Here is a 25,807-nt window from a genome sequence, read left to right on the forward strand (position 1 = left end):
TGTGCATAAAGAAAGAGGTCACCTTGAACAGAATCCAACAGGATTTCTCCCCTCTGCCTCATTCCTAAAGATCTTAATCGAAACATTGTCTTAAATTTGCATGGAATCACTGAATGGTTTGGGTTGGAAGGGACCTTAAAGACCATCTCGTTACACCCCCTGCCATGGGCAGGGACACCTCCCACTAGGCCAGACTGCTCAGAGCCCCATCCAGCCTGGCTGTGTTGGAGGTGGGGGAAGAAACACCTCACCACTGCACATCACCTCACCTTCAGTCCCTGTCCATGTATATGCTGCTACTGCTATGTAGAGGAAACTGAATTACCTTCCCTTTAAAATGCTCTTTCTTTCTTTGTGATAATTTGCTACTTTTCATACTAAGGCTCTTTTTCTCAATAAAAGCAGTTAAAAAACATTTAAGATATGATACTTACTGTAATTTTAAATATTGTAACTATAATGACAATGCACAGGAAGTTTGCTTAAAAAATAGGAGGCTAAAACAAAGATCCCAGGAATTAAATAAAGCAGAAGATGTGTTGTTTGGAAGTACCACCATGTATTTTCTCTTCCTCTGCCTACCCAGGTTTGCTCATGGAGGCCATGGTTGTCATGTCTATGCTGTCATCTTCCTAACTAATTTTTGAAAGCACGGAGCTTGGAGAATCCATTAGAAAGTTCTGCACTAAAGACACTATATAAAGCCTACTTAAAATATGTTTCTAAACCAATATGAAGAATTTATAGGTAATCTTAGTTTTAGGACTATCTTGGCTCAGGGAAACATGGTAGGTTCCCTTGCACACTTTTGGCAGTTGTGACACTTCAAGGTAGCCCAGCTACTTTCCAAGTAAACAAGATAAAATACATCGTATGTGATGCTTACCCTTTATACAGCAATTTTTATCCATTAATGCAGTGATAGCTCACAAAGATTGGCAAGAATATTGACATTTCCATTTTAAGCAACAGTGCCCAAAGAGGTTAAGCCATTTGTCCAATGTCACATAAAAATGCAGCTGAAGCCAAGGATAGACCAATTTCTGAGAAGCAGCAAAGCACAGGCACGTTGCCTCAACTCACAGAGAGCTCTGCCATCACATTGCACCCATTCCCGTTTGGGTGGAGTCACCCTTCTCCCAAAAGCCAGTGGATACAGATACAGCAAATGATTTACACCTCTGTGTCTCACTGTACACACTGACACTTATCACCTTTCCCTGGTACGCAGACCTGTGCCAGGACAGTGAGTTATACAACCATCCATCCTCTCCACTTGTGTACACACGCCGAGCCCTGTTGATTCTACTCATTGATTACATGGACACATCACAATTTTGTGGACACAGCCCAGTCCAGCAGAGCTTCAACTGCTTGATAGCTCAGACTAAGCCATGGACTACTATAGGTTACATGTCTTAAATCCCACCGTGGCACTGTACCTGGAGCAGCCACATCCAGCACAAGGGTACAGTGCACGCTGACCTCCGAAATCCTACCTGAATTTATGAGAGAGGTTGCACTTGGGGGGAATTTTTTGAACAAGTTGAGGCTTTGGGCTAAGAGAACATGTAAAAGACTGGACAGAGTCACATATTGGATTGGCTCACCAGAAGCTCACGAACAGATTTGTTTCCTGTAAGGCCACAGACTGACTGCAAACTCCTCAGAAGCCAGTTGTCTTCAGCTATTTTTAGGGCAGGGTGTCCAGATTTTCCTCAGGAAATGCATGCCAATCTTCAGCAAAAAGTCAATAAAAGAACTAATCTTTATAGAATAACCAGACTGTGACAACCCTGCATGTGGACGTCTGACACCAGCACCATCTCCTTTAATGAACATTTTTCAGCACTGACAGACACCAGAAAATCCCCCTTGGATGGAGCCTGGCACAGGCAGGCACAGCCCAGACCTGAGCTACCCAACACTGCTATCAATCTGGCCTTTCCTCAGAACCAAATTAGGGCCCACAGCCTTTAACTGCCAGGGCCTCCCTCTCAGATTCAAATACAACTAGATTTTCTGGATTTTCAGACTGGTCTTGTATGTTCTTACTGCTTTTTGTCCTGCAGCAGTGACATCAGTCCCGTGCAAGCCTGTTTTCTGAGCCTGCTGGAGTCCTGCCATCCTTGCATTTTCTCCCCTTTGCCTTGCTGAGTAGGTATTCCTATCTCATCCATATCACAGAATCCAAGTATCCCAACACCCACACCCCTGAATTGCTTTTACTGCTGGGAACACAGACTCATCCTTCAGATTCCTGGAGAAGAGAAGGCTCCTGCAGTCTGAGCCTCGAGGCAAATGTTCCAGGATTGAGGAACATTTATTTGACTAACTTAAAGTCAAACTTGGATCAGCTCACAGCAGTTTGACAAGTGTCTCTTGAGCCAACATGGGACAACTGCACTTCAGCAATAAGTAAAATTTCATCCAAATGTACATCAAAAATATCTATTATGAAGATAATACATGAAAGCAAATTAGAGGAAGAAAAATGTCTGTGGTTAACAGAAAGATGAACAATAAAGCGATAGGTGCAGCACCATGTAAACCAATTAATATTCCATGCCAAAACCTGATCACCTTCCTCTAATTATAAACTGCATTTCTTATAGTGACCTTAAGCCCAGTACTTTCCACAACAAAGCAATAAATCTGCCTTCATTGGCAATCTAGCAGCTTCACAGGTATTCCTGGGGATTTCTGCATTGCTTCCCTCTCTGTACAGTGCAACCAACTGCAACTATGAAGCAGGTCCAACTTTTCATTATTCTGGAGCTGTGAGCATTGATAGGTCTTGTATTTTGGAAGTATCTTTCCTGTATGGCATTCACATGGAGCCAGGATCAGCCAGTGGCCCCTCTGCTCCCAGTGTGGAACTCAGCACTAGATGTCTGTCATATATCTGCAAGTTACTCCAGGCAGAGACAGAGCTGGAACTCCAGTTAAGTCAACTCTGTTTGTAGACTGGTATCTTAAAGACACAATGATTCTGTGATCACATCTCTTGTTAATATCTACTAATCAAACCAGCTGATTAATTTCAAGCAAGTCTGAAAACAAAGTGTAGGTCTCAAAGCTTATCATCTTTACAGGAGCTCTTTTAAGAGTCAGAAGATGGCAGCTTGTGTGAGAGAGCTCTGAATTAGCATCCTCACTGAAGGAAAGCAAATTCTGTGCACAGGCCCTGTTTGGTGGTGGGCAGGATGCACTGACATATCTATAGCTTCAGGCAGTAACCTGAAACACTGTTAGGCTGGGTTTGCATTTGCTTGTGAGAATGCTTCAAAACACACTCATTAGCCGCAATTAGTGTCATGGATTGGTTGTGCTTTTCAAGTGCTCATCTCAGAGATGTACTAAAGGGAGGAAATCAGATGAGGCACCAGACCAAAGGTCTGTATAATTTATTGCAGAATACAGAAGTCAAATGGAAAAGACATGACAAATCCTAAAACCTTGCTGTGGTGACTTGGACTAGAATGATGGGGATCCAACTGAAGACTTTGTAAAACACCCAAAAGGAAGAGCTGGATAGCTCTGGTTTGGTAACTGCCCGTGAAATATTTCACATGTGAAACTCTGCTTTATCGCCAGTCAGTGTAAGCAGTGACCAAAAACTATTATTCCTGCTTGGGAGGGAAGCAGTCAGAGACTGAACTCACCCAACAGCTCTTTATTTCCCAAGTTCTGCCCCTCTGCCTGCACCCTTTCTGCAGGAGGATCTTAGAGGCAAGAAAACAAACCACATTTTTCCTCAGGTTTTGGTGCTGCCAAAACAAGTCTGTAGAGAAGACTTTGTCACCACTCTGTTTGCAGGTGTAAAGGCAAAGATGGCCAGACAACCCTAAATACAAGAACTGAGCAGGGAACAGGAACACAGATGTCCTTCTTCAGGCCACACATTATTTTTTCTGGTCTGTCTAAGCCTGGGACTGTCAGCCCAATCAGCCTGGGCTAATTGGCCTGGATTCCAGGAGGTGTGTGAGCTGCTGGGCTGCTGAGTCACCACTAGACCAGAGGGTAACAGGCAAGTCCTCCTTATGACATTTCTACAAAATATGAAAAGCATTTTAAAAAAAAAATCGTATTAGATATTCAACAAAACCGCCAAGTAGTATCGACCATGATGAATAACTGAATTTAAAATGTCCCATGAGTTTAGGGAAGCCATGAGCCTAAGAGCAATGACTTCATAGGAATGTAGTACCATGCCAAAAACCTTGGGTGGGAGAGGAGCACCAGTGTTTGTCACATGTTAATGGAAAAAGTAATGTCCTCACAGCTCCCGCATACACCCACAGCAGATGATCCCTGAGGAGCAGCAGAGTGAAAAATACAAAAGCCACAGAAGTTCAAATTCTGACTGAGGATTAAACTGGACTTCTTATACTGACCAGTAACACAGACTCTGTAGAGGGCTCAGAGGTTAAATCAGGGTCTTGCCTACTCTGAAGAGTAGGAAACACCCCAATGCAGAACCAGTGTGTTAGCCTCGGACACCTTCGGCTGCATCAGATTTAAAGTTCAGCTCTTGGTGCTGATGATCAGCAGCTGAGTTTCCCAATTTTAAGTGCCTTACAGTTCAGAGATAAAAAGAAAATAAACTGTCCCAGCAGGCACTAAAATATTACGGTGCCCCTTACAAGATGTTCCTGCTGTTGCTAGCAGGAGGAACAGAGAGCTGTTCCCGCTCCTCCTTGCAGCAGCTGCTGCTGCACACGGGAAGGTCTGGAGCACTTTGGGCTTTGAGAGTTCATCCAGTATCCTTGGAGCACAGCCCTGACAAGATATTAGAACATTTTGGAGGGATTCTTTGGAAAGAATCAAGTGGAAATTGAAGCAGACTTTGAACTTTGCCAGCAACAGGAATTGTATATTCACAACAGCCCTCTGCCATATTCATTTGCTTCCCCCCTCTCTCACAGCAGCTGAGAGATAACTGCAGAAACTACTAGAAATAATTGAGAGGAAGGAATTGAACCTTCCTGTGCATCAGGCACAAGGAAGATTCATCCTGTACTGAAGATGAGAAAAGTCACTCATATGACTCAGTTGTCAGGATGTCTTCCTAATTACTGCAGTATTTAAAGAGGAGAAACATGCAGCTCTCAAACATGATTCTGCCAAAAGTGATATGAAAAATAAAATCCTCACAGCAGAAGAGTGCCGTGACAATGTGACCTCTGGAGAAAGAAAAAAGTTCTCTGACCAGAACTTTGCAGAGATTTAGATTTTAGGTGACTCTTAAAATCGTGACTGTTGTTGCAAGATCAGCATTAATTGTGAAAATTAACTAGCTCTTCTGTGATTTTATTCTGTACGTGCCAAGAAAGGAACAAAATATTGATTGAACGAGCTTCAGGTTTTATTTACATGAGGATCTGATTGCCAGGTTCATTCTTATGCAAAGCAGAGAGAGAAAGCTCTTTCAGCAGGCATTTTAAAAAATAAGATCTAAAAATAACATTATGCTTTGACTTTACTTGTAAGATCCCTAGGAATGCACGCCCAGGCTCCTTCCTTCAGTAGTCACTCAGAAACGCAAGAACTAGATCCAGGAAATCCCTGACATTCCCACTGACTTCAAACTGGAGATGAGTTTGCTCTGAACTGGAACATAACTGATCCAACTCAGCATCACTAAGAGAGACATGAAACTAGTGCCCATTTCTGATTCTCAGTAAAAAGAATACCCCAAAAAACCCTTCCACTATATCACTTTGAGTGTGTAGTATTTTTCCACATACATGCACTCCTGGGAAGCTTTGAAAGCTTTTATTTTCTAGCACTATGTCTCCAGGTCCTTCCTTGAAGCTGTTGTTGTTTCTCACACCAGATCTTTTTGAAGCTGTAAAAACAAATCTGTGTGCTGTACAGGAGTAATGCCAGGAGGAATGACGTAGCAAAGTCCTCTTGGGAAAAGCCCTGACTCCTCTGGAATGAAGGCCAATGGACAGCCTTTGAAAGGCAGAAGATCAGCTCCCTAAGCTCTTGTCTGTGAAAAACAGGCACACCTGACCAAGTGATGAGAGAAAGCACATCTACATATGATATGGTCTGTTCATCTGAAAGATCAGATGAAACTTCTGGATAAAAAAGGTGACCTCCATTTTATAGCTTTTTTCATAACAGCTACACTGGGAGAAGCAGACAACCTTGTGTGATGTGATAAAACTGAGCAAAAACACATCCCCAAAAAGAACCATGAACAACATTTTGTATTTCATAAAGCCAGTCCTAGGTCACTCTTAGCCTACATCCATATTCCCAGCTCGTAGCCTTGTTCCTGTCTGGCTATTTACAAAATCCCTTTTCTCCCTCCAACAAAAGTATGGCACAAGGTGGTTCACAACAAAATGCAATTCTGGGATAGTGGTATCATTCTGTTTTCCATGGGGGCTTTTTTTTTTTTTTTCCAAATTGTTACGCCTCAGGAGAACAGAGTGAAAAATCTCACCATCATTACTTCTTTGCAAACACTTCTGCTCATTTTGCAAAAGCCACAACATGTTTCGGTGCAGAGTAAAAACTCACTACTAAGCAGCTGAAGTAAATTCTTGAAAGCAAAACTGTTCATTTCTAAAGCTCTTAGGGAAGCATTTACTGCCTAAATCTAGTGTGAGATCTTGAAGTCCTTACTGGATACAGAAGACTGTTTGGGAATTTGCCATTCTTCTACATAAAAAGAAAACAAGTGCACCCAGGAGTAAATCTTTGTAGCCAGAAACAGCCAGGCATACTGCAGTGCAGCTTCCAGAACATCTGCTCTACAAACCTAATTATCCCTCATTGCACAGATGCAAAAGCCATCTGAAATGTTAGCACCTGAGACATGGAGACGATTTTAAGTCTCTTGAAAACGAACTTTTTTAAGAAAAGAAAAGCCATGCAGAAATAGCTCTGTTAGCTGATGCACAAACTGTAAGTCAATAAAAACTGATCCCAGTTCATTCTAACATCAGAGAAGTCACATCCCCACATCTGTTCCATATGGGTGTTTATTCTTACCACACTTTAGACTCAGTTCTCAGTGGGATGATCTGAAACTGTGGTACTACAATCTACTACAATGCATCCCATTTTTCAGGGATTTGGCAGCAGCTTTTGAGTCCAGAGTGCAACAACTTCATTAAGTCTTAATCTGCAGTAGAAATACACAAGTCCTAAAATCTAGATAAGAATGCTATTTCCAGAAGGAAATGTTAAATTAAGCTCACCTTCCAACAGCTGCAAGGGCACTGGTGGGCACTGGTCCAGCTATTGGTGGCCCTTTTATTTCCAGATTCCTTCCTGAGAACGAATTACATGAGAAATTTGAGAGGAGTTTTAAATGGGTTTATATCTACAAATGTGACAAAGAAGCGTATATAAATGAGGCTGAGCTATGTGGCTGTACAAAAGCAGACAGCTTAAATCATTTAAGAAACAGTATCCACAAACCTCTTTTCTCAAGTGAAGACATCTTTCTCTTTGTCTCTCAGGAACTCTATTTCATCTCATTGCTCTTGCATTTTCACTAGCAGTCAAGTGGCAAGCTGCCAGATAACTCACAGTTGGCTGGAAGCACGGTCACCTACAAGCTAATTGATGCCACAAAACTTCCCTCCAGGATGCCATCTGGGTTGCATTCAATATTCTTACTGGATTCAGAAGTCCATCCCTCTAAACTTGAAAGCTGCTTCTCTTGACCAAATGCCAATTTGCTGATTTTGTTTGCAAGCACAAAATACATTTAACTAAGCAGCAATACCAAGCTCCTGCTCCCCTCTTTTGACCATCTATCTACTGCACTATTCTGTAAAAATAAAGACAAACCATTCCCTGTGTCACAAGTGGGTAAACTGGGAAAATGAGAGCTGAAGGAGCCTGTCAATACAAACGTTGAAAGGCATCAATATAAAATAAGAGGCATTTTACACCAAGTCTCTGCCCTTGCCTGAATAAAGAGCCCACATTTTAAAAGAGTACCCAGTCCTCATTGCATACCCCTTGATGGCTATAATAAGACTTCTTGTTACCATTTTTAAAAAACAGGACATCTAGTAAATAACCTTAACCCTAAACTAAATAACCCTAACTTTTGGGGCCTATCTGCCCCACTAACAGTCAGACAGGTAAGGTAGGTGGTTTTATTTTCCTACTGCTACTTTACTGCAGCAGAAAAGCACCTACTGACACGCAGCTGCACCCTTCCATTTCTCTGCATTGACAGTGATAGTTTTCTGTATGCAAAGCCAGTTCCACAGGAAATAGCAACAATAAATCACTGCAAAGGTCTCCTGCTTTCCTGTTGGGCATCTGCTGCTTGGCAAGTTCCAGTAACTGTGCCATTGCCCCACCACACTCAGCCCTGAGATGGGGAAAGCCACTCACCTTTCCAGCTGGGATCAAACTGCCATCATCTGATCTGGAAGGGAGTTCCCTGCTCCCAAAGAACAGGAGAGGTCTATGTGATGCAGAACACACCATCATTATTGCCAGCAATCTGAGGCTCTAGAACCAGCAGGCCTGAGCACGAACAGCTCTTCGTGCCCAGATAAGCATTTCCTCTGACAATATTTGAGGTTAAGTTTACACAGTTGCTTTGGGGGAGGAGGGGAGAGGCTGCCACAGAGCCTGATGCAACAGGGATGTGTTTTGTCAAGCTCTTAGCCTGCCTTTCCCATCACATCCTCTTTCTGCTCTTTGTGGATTCTCCACTTTGAGCATATTTTCTCAACAAGTTTCTTTTATTAAAACCACAAAGTTCAGGCACGGCTGAGTTTCCAGCCGTCTCACCAGACCTTACACAGGAGTGTCATTGTCAGCCCTGGTGACATTTTATTTCTCTTTAGGTCCCCTTGTCTTCCAGTGGGTGAGCCCAATCCAGCAAGCTCACACTATGACCTCTCTGCACAGGGAGGCAACTTCCCAGTGGAGAGCTGCAGACAGAGCAGTCCAAAGCACCCAAATCACCCTTCAGCAGGCCTGACCTTCATCTGCCCGTTCCCCCAGAACACAGCCCCTCAACACTGTCCCCAGAGGGGCTGTGTGAAGCCTTCATGAGCAAGGATCCTTGCAAGAGCAGTACAGATTTACTCTATAGCCACTTACCTAGAAATACTTTGTAACAGAATAGATTTGGCAGAACTGAATCACAATTACCTGCTTTTCATCTGGAAGAGAGACAGCATGCTGGAAAACTCAAAGGCAGTTTATTTGACTCACTCAGACATAATGCTGTTGGAACAAAAGGCCAACCTGGCAAAAGCTCATCAAAACAAATCTCCATCAGGTTCATACACTTAAAAACAAATGTACATCAGGGATAGAGATGGAGAGTGCCTACTCACATTTGGTAATTCTTGTGCCCATTTTCTGCAGTCAAACTAAAAATCTAATAGTCTGGAAGTGTTTTAGTACCTTTCTGTTACAGGAAAATCCTATTATTATTAGCTGAGGAAAGGTTTTGGAAAAGCAGGATGTAAGTTGCGATACTGACGTAACAGAATTAAAGAGGTTTACACTGACTCACTAAATATCCACACAGCAACAGTAAACTCACTTTGAACTCACCAAGAGTTCTGCTGTGCAATCTAATAGCCTGCAGCTTAGCTGGAAAAACTGCCTCTCCAAATGGCTCAGGGTTGGGGTTTTCTTGTTTTGCCTTTTTTTTTTTGTCAGTTGAATATATTGCACAATATCTAAAACTGAACATGAACTTCAAGTTTTTTCATAAGCAAGGGGATTAAAGCAGTAATAATTAAGGCTTTCCAAGCCACATCCAAGCCAGGATACAGCACTGTCAGGCAGGACAAGGAGCTCCAATTGGGGATGCTCAACTCAGACACAGGAGGAGCATTTTGTGGGACTGAGGAACAATGCTCATTTCCCTTGGGTCTATTCCTTCTGTGACAGATAAGACTGCAAACTGTGGGCCAAGCCTGGAGAGGCCTTAGTTACTGTGATGTTCAGTGCAGTGTGAACACCAGAGGCACTGGCAAGTCAAAGGGACACTGAGGATTTTGCTGCCATAAGCAGGTTCTCAATAGAATTGGAATATTACATCAACCTTGTGCATTCCTGTTTTTCTAGCCCTTCTGTGTCAAAGTTCAGACCTACACACTATATCTTTAGCACACTGAGAGCTCTGGGTCTTTTTGCTCCAAAAAGCAGAGACACCTGAAGTTTAGCACATAAGAACGTGCTTTAGCTGTAGAATAACACACCATCTGTTGGAGGGAGTTTGGCCCTTCCACAAAAGAGCAGAGCTGTAGATGCAGACAAAGCAGCCTAAGGGGGCAATTTTACAATATCCAAATTGAAAGCAAGATCATTATAAAACTAGGAATATCACAGACTAAAACGTGCCTGTGATTGATCTTCCCTCCAGCAGGACACTGGAAAACACAGGCAAAAGAAGTACTGGATACAGCCTGAATGAATAGTCAATGAAATATGGATAGTTTCTATTTTCATGGCTTGCCAATGGCAAGTCCTCACACAACAATGTAGCTGGGGGATGCATGAGATCAGGAATGGAATGAAACTGTACTTTCATCTCCAAAACAGAATTACAGAGTTAATCCTCACTTGGAACAAAACAGTGGTCCGAGCCTAGAACTTGTTTTGTAGGTCCACAATAACACTCCATGCACTTCTGGAGGTTGGAAGAAAAACAGGGTAACACCCTAGTGAAAACTGCTGCAGAAAACATTCTTGTTAAGAACACAGGACTGAAACCACTGATTTTTGAGTTTTGAAAGGTTTCTTATTATCAGTTGTGACTGTTTTTAACTGTGGAGGACAAAAGATTCCTTGAAATATCACTTAAAATTGATGTTTTATCCAGCATATTCCCCCACCAACACTGCTCCCTTCACCATTATTTCACAGGCTCACCTCAGGAGATAAAACAAGGTTTTATCACCCAAGGTGAAACTCTGCCTGGAGGGGGGACGGTCACCACGTGTTCTCTGGAGGAGCCCAGCCAGAGCTTTTATCTCAGCAGGACCTCTTGGACTACACAAACCCATCTCCTTTCAGTCTTTCTGGGCCCACAGCAGCAGCTTTTCCAGCTAGGAGACATCAATCTCAACAGAAGTACAGCAGCAAGGAGGTCAGGCCTGTGCTGTGGAGCTACAGGGCCAAGTTTTAGTCAGCAATCTCAAATAAGAGATCAGCATTTCTTCAGAGACTTCTGCAGCAGCAGGATCAAGCTGAGCCATCACCAGACAAGATGTTTTCTTTCTTCAACTTTCAACATCAGGGAACCGTGCTGTCCGTAGATTAAAGTAATAAGGAAACTCCACCAAATACTGCAATTAATTAGAACAGAACACACAGCAAATATCTCCCCCAAATCCCAAGACACTCACTGTTTAATATTTTGATTTCTAACAGTTCAGAATGAAATGAGATCTCACTCTTCTAATTCATATCCAGTAAGAAATATAACTCTTTCTCTCCCACACACAGAGAGCCCTCACAGGTATGAGTCGTCTCTTTCCCATCTACTGAGAAGAGTTTATCCAATGTAAGAGAGTGAAACCTCCATCATTCTTACATGTCAAAGTGCTGTAAAAATCTCTGCTATTACAAAAGCAGAGAAAAAAATCCTCAACACAGTAGCAGATAAACCAAACTGATCACTGTAGAAAAATGACATTTAAACATGCCCTTTTTCTATGTTAAAGGTCAAGCTGATGCACCAAAAAGCTTCATCTACAGGAAATTCACCACCAACCATCTCCAAGAAAAAGGATACCAGCTTTCAGGTGTACCACAGTCACAAAAATGGCCATAAATTAAAAAAAAAAAAAACAAAACTTCAGGGAATTCCAGTTTGTCGTTCTAAGTCTCATCACGTTTGTTTCCCCCCCCCCCTCAAGAAACCTAATCCCACATGATTTCAGTAAAAACAAGTAGCAGGGAGAAAACCCTACTCAAAAACAACACAGCAAGATTCTGCCCTAAACCCCTCACTGAATATGTTTCTAATGCCACATTCAAACTCACACACACCCCCAGAAAGAAATAAAAAATATTGTGGGAAGGGGGCAAATTAGGTCCTCTACTTGTCTGCCTTCCTCCCCCTCTGTGGTTTTCACTGCCAGAGAAGCATCTTCTTTGCATTCTAAAATTAACCCTGTGATATGATAACGAAGCCTGAGCAACACAGCACAGAAAAGGAACCTGTAAGTAACAAGGATCACTGCTCAACCCTTACTATTATGGACAACCCACTGAGCCATCCAGCTTGCCAGGAGAAGGAAAAGACAGAAAACAGTCTCCTGAAAGGATACTCTGGTTTCAGGTTTTCTTGAAACACTCCAACAGTGTGCTGAGGGGGCAGAGATGAAGCTGCCAGGGCAACAGCCCCTGTAACCCCAGCACAAACCTGACTCTTGTTGCAGGAATGCAGCATTTCCCATGGTGCTGAATATCTCAGTCCTGACCTTGAAAGCTGGAGGATCAGAACTGCTCAGTGACGGGTGATGGCTTTTGTTCTGTGAACACATCCTCTGGGGTATTCTTTGCCAATACAGTTCACAGAATGCCCAACAATTTGGTGCACAACTGGCCTGAACTGGAATCCACAGCTGGCAGGTGTGAAGCTCCATGTCAGCTCTGGTCTCTCCAGCACTTGTCACCCTGGCAGCCTCAACCTGGATTTCAGTTTCAAAATTTAAAAATACTGTAAATTAAGCAAATAGATCTGGGCAGGGTGAACTTAGCATCTTCTTGCCAGCTGAAGTACAGCATTTGTGCAGGAGCTATTAATCCTTTCTACAAGCATTAGCACAAAATAAGGCTTGCAGCATTCACATGACTGCGTGCATAACCAAACGTGAAGAAATGCCTGCTGCTCTCAGCCAAGCCTTGCAGAGTCTCCTGCAATTCCTGAGCGAGGGAAGGTGTTCCCAAAGGCTTGGTGCACTGCTGTGGAGGACAGGCACTCTGTGAAACAAGGCCATGAGAATTAATGGCCAAACTCACGAGGAAAGACTTGAAGGAATTGCAAGGCAATGAGATGCCATGTGCAAGTGTGGGAAAGGCTCCATGCTGAGCAGCACATGCTCATCCACAACCAGGAAGAAGAATTAAGTACATTATTTATCATTTCCCTCTAGAAAAGGGTGCCTGAATTTATACTGCAGGCCCCAGGATGTCTCCCCTGCTCTGCACTCACACTCTTTGAAGCGCCCTGCCACAAGCAGAAACCCTCCAGTCAAGAACTGGACAGATACAATTCTTTTCAGCACCTGTCAACACAGCTCCTTAATCCTTATTTAACTTCAGGGATCAACATGCACTGGCTCCTTGGGCAAACATACATAACACATTATTTTACAAAAAATAGAACAAATTTCTGTGTTAAAAGAACTCATGAAAAGGGGGAACAGAAATCACCCAGCAAAGAGCAATTCCTTGAAGTAAAGCGTGAAATTTCAACACACCAGTGCGATCCTGGCAGAGACTGCTCCAGAGCTTCCCTTTGAAACTCCCTATTTATCACCTGCTAAAGAATAGTGCCCATTTAGCTACCCCTTCTAAACTGTATAACGAGCCCAACTTACACAACCTTCAGAGTTGTGCAATCTGAACTGTTATCTTTATTGTTTTCCAGGAAAGGAAGAAGGAAAGGACTAGCAGCAATAAAACACATAATAGCAAATTAAACTTCCTCAGTTACCTTGGTTCTTTCCCGAAAAGGATACGTCACAAATAATTTATGGAGGAATGGGTGCACTGGTGATAAATTCCTTGAACAGTGCTCAGATAACAGCAAGGTGTGGGCACGGAGGTAAAGGAGGGTCTGGAGAGGCCCTCTTTCCACGGAATGGAAAGAGCCTCTTTAGCAATGAAAAACTCTGTCAGGTGCAGTCTCAAACAGGAACTTTTGGCCAGCTGAAGAGGTGGCTGCAGTGATGTCTCTCTCTATTATTCTTCAGGATATGTTGGAATGCACAAAAAGAAAGAAGTCCATTTTGAGATGCAAAGCAAATCATTACACTCCTCCTCAAACACCTGTATTTCGTGTGTCTCTGATACTAAATACTATAAGTGATCTATTCGAAGTATTTCTTGCACTTGACCCAACACTAAAATTTTGAAACAGTGAGTTGTGTCAACACTGGGATTTTCCTGAATACTTTACAAACTGTATATGACAAAGGCAAAGGCTAAGCCCTTGAGCAGTCACTTAATCCAAGGAACACGATTATCTGTGTAAAACAATGTGATAATGGACCAGAAAACAGGAATCTGGGGACATTCTTCATGAGTCACTGGTGTTCACAATGAGTTGCTGAATAACTCTACAGCCTTGGGCAAAGGATAACTTCCCTCAGCATCAGTTTTCACATCCCTGAGATAACATTCAGTCCACTTGTAGGGTGAAGATTCATAGAAAGCTAAACTGCTAAGCAGGTATGGGATGACAAATGTGTAATCAGCATAACACAACTGCAGGAACAAGAATAGAAGCATTCAGTTCCAGAGGCAGGAGGTGTATTTCTTGGCCTACATCAGTCAGCACTGATATTTGTTATCAAAGGAACTGGGCCATTTTCTCTGTTTTTCAGTAGTTGTACAGACACAGTCAGGATTCAGGAGGAGAGGTCTGCAGGAACAGTTGTAAGTTTACGCTGAAATTCTTATTCTCAGTGCAAGTATATTCACTACTCCTGCTGTTGCTGATTTTTATGCTCTTAACTTCTCCCTGGATCACATGGAGTAGCATCATATCTGGATGGAATAAGTCCAGCAAGGTTTACTGATACACTATCACTGCTAGAACAGCAAACCAAGCAGATGGTATTGTAGGAGACCCATGCAACACATCTGGAAAGATGCCTACAACCTTACTCATCTACATCAACAAGGATAAAAAAAAGCCTGAAAAGTCACCAAAGAAATGAATCATATTAACTTTATACATGGAAAGCAACGATGGACAGAAAAGCTCTACTGGGTAACACGTGGCAGGACAAAGACTTGGGATCAAAAGAAAATTTCATTCACCCTTTGAAATGAAGCAAAATGTCACCTCAATGTACATCATGTTACACATAACATCTCTAAGTATGAAATAAGGCCAGTCAAAATAAAATATTAAGTTAAAACCTGGAATCAGAGCAGTTATCTAAATGAGGGAAATAGTGCAGTTAGGAGTTTACTGTCAGTTGTATGTACACAGTAGTTTCTTCAACAAGAAGAATTTTAATTGATGAATCTATGCTATAGGCTACCTGGAAAGGGAGAGAAGCGTACAACAACATAACATTTCAAACTTAAACAAAATCAAGAGAAAATTTCCATCTATTACAATGGATTTTAAATACACTCTTTCACCTCTTTCAGTGTTTTGCAAGTAAACAAAATCATAACCACAGAAGCTACAGAAACCAAGCTACTAGAACTCAAAAAAAAAGATAAAGAAACTTACAGCAGGCAAAATTCGCATTCAGGATGGACAAGATTCTGCAGTGCTAATGAATTAGATTTTAAATTATAGATCTATCTTTAAAAAGAAAAAGTAATCACAGCATAGAGAGCAGTTGCCAAAAAGAGCCCTTCTGGTTCTGCAAGTACAGGACTGTGCTCCTGCTGCCATGGAAACTGAGTCCCTCACTGCTCTCGTCCTGGTACAGTGCCACACATGCTCTCAAGCATTTAATAAATATTAATAATGCATTTAATAATAGTGATGTATCAGAAAGAGAACATCTAAGAAAAAAAATTGGCAATAAGGCTCACTTTACATGGCTGCAGCCCAAAGGCTACTACTGCTCTAAGCCAGCTATAAATCCTGTTCTCTCCTAGTTTCTAACACTTGCTCTTGGCATTAAATGTGAGGTTAGACTGACTGCCAGGCTTAGCTCAGACTGAAAAAAAAACCAGGAAACCTGGAGGAAAAACTGAAACCCTTCTACTTGTCCAACAGGTACCTCTCCAATAACTAGTACAACTGTGTGTACAGAGCACTGGACTGGCAGGTAGGAGACCTCATGTCTGTTCTTGGCTCTGCTGCTACTTGTACAACCGTGAGTCACTCAGGTACAGAAGAGCTGTAACACCATTTATTCACCTCCTCATGAGGAGAAAGGCACAGGGCTGCCAGATCTGCCTCAGCTTGGGAAGAAAAGTCATGGTCCTTGCCAGGAACAGAAGCACAGTCTACCACGGCATCATTATTATGGCAAGAAACAAACACTATCTCTCACCCTGAGAGACCATCAGGGACAGTGCTCACATCCTCGCTTTAAAAATCTTCTGGCTTCTCTTGGGTTAAATCTGCCTTTTGAAAATATGTCAGTCTGGATGGGTTTAGTTTTATTTTTCAACCAGCTTACAGCATCATTATAACTTTTAAAGTCTAATCAGTTTTTTATCACTTGTATTTCAGACAGAATTTTTCACAGAGCAGAAAATCTGCATTAATTTTATCACAGGGCCTTTTACCCTTTTCCCCTCCCTTGTGGCTATCTAAATATTAATAATTTTAACAGGAAATAGAGAGTTAGAAAAACTACACTCAGCTTTTTCAACACTTCCTGCACATGCACCACTAAATAGTGAGGATTTCCCTTTGGCTGGCACCAGCTGCCTGCACTGGGAGCAGAGCACCCCAGAGCAGGCACACTCATTTTCTACCAATGACATGCTACTGCATAAGAAAACAAACAGCAACACAAATCTTCATCCCCATCACTCAAACCCAGCTTACTGATTTGTTTGCCTGGGCAAAGCAAAGGAAGAAAAATTGATATCTTACAGCATTTTATAAGCCATGTAACGACACAGAAAAGCAGAGCTGAGCAGCAACACGCTTTGGGAACACCTTTGAAATTACCAGGGAAAAGCTGCAGGTAAATGGGAAAGTTGTAGAGGGGAAAAGGTCATCAGCAGAAGGACCAGGAGAACTTCACACCAAATCCAGTCTGCCACAGAGGCATCCCTAACACAACATCACAGTCTCTGAGGTACATCAAGGACACGGTAGATTTGCTGGTGAATTAAAAAAGCTGGTGACATTGAAAAAGCCAGCAGAAACAAAAGCTGGGTGTCTGCTCTATCAGAAACAGCTGAGGGAATCAATAATTGTCAGACATTTTCAGGCATTACAGAGTGTTTAATGGTCCTTTAGGTGAACAATGGAGTCAAGAAAACTCATTATTTCTAGCACTGGCAACCTCCTAGTCTAGGTGTGTCAGAGAAATGCATTCACCAACACACAACACTTGGTTTCTCCAGTCTCATAATTTGTTCATTTGACTTAATTTCTAAATATTTTCTGATTAATATTAAGTATCTTCCATTCTAACATCAATCAGTAAGAAATCACATCTCAAACCTGTGCTAATTCTGGCTCTGTAACACTGCAGACAAAAGAGAACTGGTCTACATTGACTTTTCATAGAATCAGAGAATGCTTTGGGTTGGAAGGGACCTTAAAGCTCACCTGGTTCCAACTCCCTGCCATGGGCAGGACCATCTTCCACTAGATCAGGTTGCTCAGTGTTCCATCCTGGCCTTGAACACTTCCAGGGATGGGGCAGCCACAGCTTCTTTGTTTTATCTTTATACATGAAAATGTTCTGGATGAAGCTTGCCTACCTTGGCTCAAAACGTAGAATATATTTGTACCCTCTGAAATGACAGCTCTGAGCACTCTGGTAAACAAACCAAGTCACTGTCAGTTTTGACTCCACTTTCAAAATTTCCTTCTTTCCTTCAATCTTTCCTTGACCTCAGGAAAGCTTTTCACATCACAGCTTGTTGCTGTAGCTGTATCTAGAGCAACTCATGTGCTTGCCTTCTGTGGCAGAGCAGCGCTCCATAAAACCAAGTTCTCTTCCCTCTGTGGCCATAACACCCCCAGTGACTCTCCCACATACCTCAACCCTCTCTTCTGTCTTTTCAGTGGTCCTGTTCCAGTTTTTTCTCTCTTTCTTTCCCAGACCATGAGCAGGAGTGATAGAAAATCACCACTTCCTGGAAAGCAATCTGCATATAGACTGCTTAATAAATAAAACTGCATAAATTAACCTCCTCAAGAAAATGCACCAGGAAATGGCAAAATGGAAAAGGGCATGGTTCCCATATGTACCTAAAGATTGATTTTCCACATAAAGACTGCAGCAGGTTGCAATTACAGGGAAGATAATCCAGACCCCAAAAACATGCAAGTTAGTTTTCTCAGAGCAGATAATGGGAATATAATGAAAAAAGGAAGATAACTGACTAAAACCATTCACTGTGGAACACAAGAGATCAGCAAACTGGTTTCGAGCCTAGGTTGGACATGGACACAGTACAGACCAGGACAGGCAGGCAACAGGCACACAGGCAAGCAAACAAGCCCTGCCCCTCAGCACCACTCTTCCCAGTGCCTTCAGTTTTGGGATAAACATGCAGACTGGCCACAGAACGCAGTTACACTATCACTGACAAAATCAAGAGCATATGACCATGCATATGTCAAAGAAATCAAGAATTCTCCACATGGTGACGTGCAAGGCATCTCCAGAGTGGCAAGCAGCTATCACTCAGCATGCAGGATACTGTTCATGAAGAAAAATTGGAGCAACAGATAACAGAAGACAAAAAGTTACAGAATACTGGTGCAGTTGTGACTGCCCGCTGTCTCACTGTGTCACCTCCCAAAACCTTCAGTCAGGCACGGCATTACACTGCTGCATTTCAAAGCCACCCAGGCCACATTTAACTCGTCACTGGATTCAGAATTTAGTTCTCAATTAGGCTTTTGATGTATTTTTACTCCCAAATTCCAGCTCCAGTGAAATGTGCACTGAAAAGCAAAGAGACTATGAAGCTGCCTCCTGGGCTTTCACATAAACAGCAGTCAAACTCTCCACAGACTCTGCACAAATCCAGCAGGAGAAAAGGAATCCCTCCTCCGGATGGCAAGGGAAGTGTGCCTCAGCTACACAGTCACCTACTGTGGCCATGAGGCAGGGAAGGGCTGAGGTAGGGGGAAGTTTGCTGATTCCTCATGTTTACCCTGAATTCCGTACACATAGAAACAGTTTTGGAAACAGTAACTCCCTTCAGACTGCATCTCACACCTGAGGCAGCCTCAGTCCTGTCCAGTACAAAATATTCCTATGAACAGTACTCACCAGAAATCAGCACCACAGAGAGGATCCCAATACAAAGATGGAAAATGGAACTTTAAAGGAGAAATGGTAATTCTGGACTTGGCTGTGTCCCCCTGCAGGCAGGTATTACAAAGCTGAAGTGGGCTGGAAGCTTGTGTTCTATTTTAGGAAACTGGTAAAGCTACTGATTGTTTTGCCACATTTAAGGTTTAATCACCAGTGAAACATGTAAGCAGAGATCTTCCAGTCTCTTTCACCCATACTCTGGTCTGGGTTAAGATAATCTGAACCTTACTTGCATCAGAAAAATAAAATCATAACTATCAAAGAGCTCCTCTTTTGCGTCAAATATATTGTACCTGGCTGCAGTTTGCAAGTTCTTCCTTGTTTTCTGCTGGCTGCAGTGGTAAGCAAGAAGAAACTTGCAAAACAGGGGAAAAAGTCTCCCAGAGCCACTCCCCCATGGAAGCAGCTCTCTAGGATTTTCCATTCTGGGTGATGTGTCACACAGCACCCTGGACACTCAGCTTGGGGACCACGAGGCTCTGCAGCTGCCACCTCTCCTGAGGGAGACACAGAACAAGAGTCAGTGTTCCACATTCCAAGTATCTCAGCAAGGAGCGAACTTCTGCTAAAACATTGTGCCTCAGAAAATGGACATGTTTCCCACTATAAAAATAGCTTTGATGTTTTATAAAGTTGCTGCTATACCATTATGGAAAAGTCTCAATGACTCTGTATCTGCAAATGTTCTCTGAAATAGGTTACAAAATTCAGTCTTGCCTTTTCAGAGTTTCCTGAGAGGAAGAAGCATCACAGGGAAGGAGTAAAATGCATCTAAAAGAATCATGTTCAGAACTGCCCTAGAGCCCTGTCCTCATTGTGTGCATCACACACAGTGCACATTGTGGCAGTGCAAGCTCTAAGTTGTGACCGGGTTTTTGTCTTCCCAGGCCTATGCTGGATTGAGCTCAAACAAATCATTTTGCAAAGAGCAGAGTAAACAGTCTTAAAACAGATTTAAACTCTGTAATAGCTACCCAAGCTTTCTGATTCCAGAGTTTAAGACTTGATTTCCCCAGCAATCCAAACAACATAACTGTCACTATTTTTCTCTTGAGAGCTTAGTTTCCTTTCATCAGATGCACAGGAACATATTAAGGAATATCTCTACTCGCTTATTTTCTTTCCATCAAAGTGCTGTAACTTTCTGAAAACACGACAGCAAAAAGGCATCTTCATATTTAAACAATTTACTCTGTTTCCTTCACCTGAGTGGGGACAACTGCCAGGATCAATCCAGGCTGGGGATGGAGGGATCGAGAGCAGCCCTGCTGAGAGGGACTCAGAGTGCTGGTGGATGAGAGGCTGGACATGAGTCAGCCACGTGCACTGGCAGCCCAGAAAGCCAACCCCGTCCTGGACAAACTTAACTCACCTTACAAACCAGTACTGACCAATCTGATATGTCTAAGAGCAGAAATCATTAATTTTCATGCTTTGTTTCCAATGTTTGCCATATTAACTCACACATTAGTCCTATGGTAGATAACTTGAACTACAGCCACAATAGAAAAGGATTACTGAATGGAAAGCAAATTCCAAGGAAAAGATACAGTTTGATTACCAGGATGTTCTCCTCGGAGTCCAAAACTCCTTTAAAAAAGCCAACATTATACCAGCAAATCTCAGGGATGGGGGGAAAACCAGGGGCAGACATGGGACACACAGCACAACAGGGGACACAAATAACAGTAAACAAACAAAAATTCAGTCTTGTACAAAGATGGTTTCTAGTAGGAAGCACACAGAGTCCTGCCAAAAAATCTCCTTCTGGAGAACTATTTAAGACACTCTTGGTTACAAAATTTTCCAGTGTATATACACGCCTACCACAAGGAATTGGTTTCATAAACCAATTGTTCACACAGACAGACCATCGTGTCTCTTCAATAAGGGAGGATATAGACAAGCAGCAATGAGCTATTAAAAATACCTTTTACACTCTGTGGAAAAGAATCAGCAGGTAATTACAGAGATTATCAGGGTCCTTATCAGTACTCATTATCAGCAGGCTACCTGCATATTCGTTTTCCCCTCCATTACCACTCCAGCATGCCAAGTTTTCCAGAACAGTTTCTTCCATCGCATATGTTCATAAAATAGTTTTGAAACAAATATCTGTTTATTACAGCAGTGATAACAGAGGTGATATCTAGAAGCAAAAACACATGGAACATACTCTTTCACCCAGTGAACAGAACTCTAAACATTCCATATGCTGAAAAGCAGTATGCATTTTCAAAATAAAACAGTGTTCAGAACAATATAAGTGAGAAAAGCGTGCGTGAGAAATGCAATTTTTGTCTTTCAGACTTTTTGAAGAAGCAACTGCAAAGTCTATAAATATATATGAACTGAACAGTTCATTAGTAAATTTTGTAGCATGATGCCCAATCAATAATAAATGCCAAATTCAGATTAAATTGAAGATCTCTTCCTGATATCTCCACATCCAAAAATTTTTTCCTAATATCTCCAAAGTCACCATCCTACCACAATCTAGCCATCATATTTTTTCCAGCCCCAAACCCAACTGAAATAAAACTAAATCAGATGCAATTATCCATCTAACCATTGTAACAAAGCACAATGCACACAGAGCCGATGTTCAACAGGACGTTGTTCCACACTCTCTCTTCTGACACAATAGTTAGAGGGCTGATCAGAAGGAAAAGGAGAAGATAAAGCAGTCCAGGTACTGACCCACTCACTCATGCAGGGCAAGGAGCTAAGGCCACAAACCTGCTCTTCAATGTGGAGTGTGGGGTGCAGAATCTGTTCAAGAAGCTCCTCCAGTCTCGATCCCAACCTCTGAGAAGCAGTTCCCAAAGCACAGCCCTTAGGTCACCTGCAGCTCACCAAGCCTTTGTACAACAGCACGCAGAGTTTTACATTGAAGACTTTGAGAACACCACTATCTACCTGCTCAGAGATTCCCAGTGCTTCCACAGATTGGTGTCTCCCTCTGGAAACACGTACACTTTCGAGAAAGCATGCCCAGTTATAACTACACATGAGTCCAAGCTGGTTCTCAGTCAGCCTTGACTTCCCTGGATCTTTTATAACTTGAAACATTCCAAATCTAAGTTGCCTTGAAATAGTGCCATTATAATTCCTGCAAAAACCTTTCAATATCTCAATTAACTAATGCTGCTAACTCCCCAGGTCATAAATTTAAGCATATATAAAGCCTATCGAGTTCTCTGAATACAAAAGCACTACAAATAAATGTTATATTTTACACTGTAACAAGATGTTCTCTGTGAACAAGAGTTTGAGGATCCCTGCTCTCCTTAATCTACTTAGACTTCACCTCTGAATATCCCCTGACACAGATTTACAGGTGAAGCTGTTAGCAGTACAATCACATACAGAAAAACACATAACCAGCAGTTCTTCTTTTCTTCATACATTCACTGGGTCTATGAACTTGAAAGAGTTTGTTTAACCTGATGCACATTCAGCTCCTATTATCCTACAGAGATAATTCATGAGATGTGGTACTTGCTACAATATGTCCTTAAAACTTAAAACTCCAAATTAAAGATACTTCTCTTCAAGACTTAGGCTCCGTAATTTCTTTTACAGATGCTTCTTACAGTCCATGGTTGAGCCAAATTACCCCAGGCTGTCAGAAGCTGTAAACAAGCTAAGTCAGGTAATAACAGCACAACCCTACTAAATACCCAATAGGCTTCCACTCGCACACACCTGAGCCACACCACAGGAGAAGGCAAGAGTGCCACCTTCTCAAGTTTGAAAGTATAGATCTTGCTCTCTCCTCCCTTATGCTACCAGGGAATCAGTGTTACGCGGCTGACACTGCCAAGCCAAACAGTGCTACTTGTTCATCTCCCTTCTCACCACGACTGCAAACACATTTAAACACGAACTCGCACCAACCCCACATCTTGTAGGATGCTTATGAGTAAGCCGCGTTTCACATGAGCACCCGGCCCTGGCCCTGAGCACGGTCTCCCAGGGGGTTAAACATCTCTCCCAGCTCCCCGAGGACACAAACTTGTCTTCAGACGTTCTGAGCAGGGACGTTGCTGGAGGCGAGGGGTCCGGCAGGGCGAGGGCAGGGAGCTGCCAGGTGATCGCAGCCGCTGCCGCTCCCGCTCGGGGTGTCCCGGCCGGGCCGGGCCGGCAGTGGAGGAGCCGCTGCCCCGCGGCGCGTCACGGATCTGCTGCTCCCGGCAGCCAATCGGCGCCGGAGCCGGGCACGGCGCGACTTCATTCATTCATTCATAAAAAGAGGCGCAGCGCAGCTGGGAAGCGCTGGGAATCGCGCCCTTCCCGGCCCCCCGCCATGCCGCGCAGGGCACGGACACTCACGGCAATCCGCCTCGTCGCTGTTATCCGAGCAGTCGTCGTCCTCGTCGCATTTCCAGACGGCGGGGATGCACCGCTCGTTCCGGCACTGGAACTGGTCCTCCTCGCACTCCTTGACGGCGCCTGCGAGACAGGGGGCCGCGCCTGGGTCAGCGGGGCGCGCTCCCACGGCCGGGCGACGGGGGCATCCCGGGGGTATCCCGGGAGCATCCCGGACCCGCCAGCCCCGGCCGCGCTCAGCCCAGGCAGGGAGCGGGGAGCCGCCGCCGGCCCAGGGCGGGGGCCGGGCTGGGCTCGGGGGGCTCAGCGGCTCAGGCAGGGGCTGGGGAAGACGCGCCTCCGCGGGAGCACAGCGGCGATCCCGGAGCTGCTTTGTGCGGGGATAAAAGGGGCCATTCCCGTGCTTCCCCGCATTGTTTTAAAGGCGGAGGGAAAAGCAGCCTGAGAACAGAAGACGGTTAAACGCGAAATACAACAGACAAAGAAAAATAATAAAGCACAGTGATGCTGGGACCTCCTGCGCATCCCTTACCGGGACAAACCGCGCCGATACCTGGGGACGCGGGGTTAAAACAGCCACCGGCGCCGTCCCGGGAAAAGGGACCTGACCCAACTCAAGTTGAGGGTGGGGGGGGAACGGAGCAAATCTGCTTTGCAGACTCGCTGCCGCGCTGCTCTGATGAGGCACAAATCCCCTCTGAAAGGGATTAAAGGTGGCAGCTCCTGTCACCAGCGGTCGGGCTGCACATTCGCCCGCTGACAAGCGCGCCCGGCCCCCGCAGGTCGCAACCCCCGAGCGCGCCCGACCCCCGCAGGTCCCAAACCCCGCGCAGGGCACCGCGTCGAGCGGGTGCCCGCGGCCGCACACCCGCGGTGCCCGCGCCGGCAGGACCCTCGCCCCCCTCCCCGGTGGCGCTGAGGGAGAGCGGCCGGGCCGCGCCGGACCCACCTTTGGCGAGGTGCAGCTTGACGAGCAGCAGCTGGAGGAGCAGCAGCCGGGCGAGCGCGGGCCGGCACATGGTGCTCGCTCCCTCCCTCCCTCGGTGGCAGCGCGCCGTGTGCGGGGTGCGCGCAGCCGGCGCGCCGCTCCTGCCCGCCCCGTGCCGACTGCGGCCGGCGCCGCCCCCGCCCCGCCGCGCCGCCGCCGCCGCGCCGTGACGCGCCCCGCTGGGCGGGCCCGCTCCGCCCGGGCCGGCCCCCGGCACCGCCGGCACTCCCGGGATCTGCATCCCGCCCCCCGGAGGGGCCGCGCCCGCGGAGACACCTGCGGGACACCTCCGTCGCACAGCTCGCGTTCCCAGGGTGCGTCAGCCCGGAGCTCTCGCTGGAACGGACGGGCCCGGCTGGACCAAGCTGCGTCCGGCCCTGGGGTCAGGAGCATCCCTCCGTGGGCCCTGTTACAGTGACAGCCTCATTCATGATCGTGATTTTATTAAGCCAATTAAACACACGGACTCTTTTAAATGGCCTCGAGTCACAAATTGCGTGCTCTCCTCATTACTCCAGATCTCCCACTGAGGGATTTCATTATGGCCACACTGATGTGGTCATCTCGGCTTAATTGTATTAGAATGAGTGAAACAAGAATGAAGTATGCTAAAGGTGGGCACCTCCCTTCGCAGGAACCGTTCACCTTTTCTACTCCCTAAGCACCTGCGTCTGATCAGTAACTGCCAATGTTTTACAAGCTATCAGGGGCTGTGTTTATCACTCCGCTCGCACAGTGCTGTTGAGAAAGCAGTTCACCGTCTTTAATTAACACTGCAGCCTTGTTCATACAGTCAGGATTAACAGTATTTCAGTAATCATATTATGAAAAGTTTTTTTTTCAGGAGTAACTTGAATCTGACATCACAGCATAATTAACATGATTCTATGTGGAGTGTTATTTTAAAAAAAAACTTAAAAATCAAGCAGTAATTTTACATAAACCAATGTAATAGAGATTCTCAGTTTCAAAGCCTGAAATGCCATTGACTTCAGAACTGGGCTGCCATTTAAAAATGCACCTGTGCCTTTAACAAAAATTTTGCAAGTCATTAGTCAGCAGTGTCACTAATGCGTTTGCATCATGTGAAGAGGAGAAGAGCTAATCATTGAGCTATTTCACCAGCAGCTTATAGAGTATTAACAATTTATTCAAGCCTTTTCCAACAATTTTTTAGCATGAGAAATGTAGTGCATGTTTGTGTTGGCTGCATCAATGTGATAGATTACAATAATTGCTTAAAGCAAATGAGGTATTTATAATACATTAGGTCAAATTTCTCTTTCTTAAATGTGCCAAAACACAGATTCAT

At 44.2% G+C, this 25,807-nt stretch overlaps 1 protein-coding gene across 2 annotated transcripts in view; it reads right to left on the reverse strand.

Moving 5' to 3' along the window:
* The window catches only part of LRP8 (LDL receptor related protein 8), a 172,060-nt gene extending 147,508 nt beyond the window's left edge, over positions 1 to 24,552 (reverse strand). For both annotated transcript variants that reach the window (XM_017805329.1, XM_017805327.1), the window contains exons 1-2: positions 24,457 to 24,552; positions 23,511 to 23,630 (exon numbers count right to left, since the gene is read on the reverse strand). In XM_017805329.1, the coding sequence (XP_017660818.1) occupies positions 23,511 to 23,630; positions 24,457 to 24,526 (190 nt within the window). In that variant the 5' untranslated portion in view covers positions 24,527 to 24,552. The remainder of the gene's footprint in view (positions 1 to 23,510; positions 23,631 to 24,456) is intronic.
* Positions 24,553 to 25,807: the final 1,255 nt, after the last annotated feature.

The sequence above is a fragment of the Lepidothrix coronata genome, unplaced genomic scaffold (assembly GCF_001604755.1).
Source record: "Lepidothrix coronata isolate B3197 unplaced genomic scaffold, Lepidothrix_coronata-1.0 Scaffold12, whole genome shotgun sequence".
In the NCBI taxonomy this organism is placed as follows: Eukaryota; Metazoa; Chordata; class Aves; order Passeriformes; family Pipridae; genus Lepidothrix; species Lepidothrix coronata.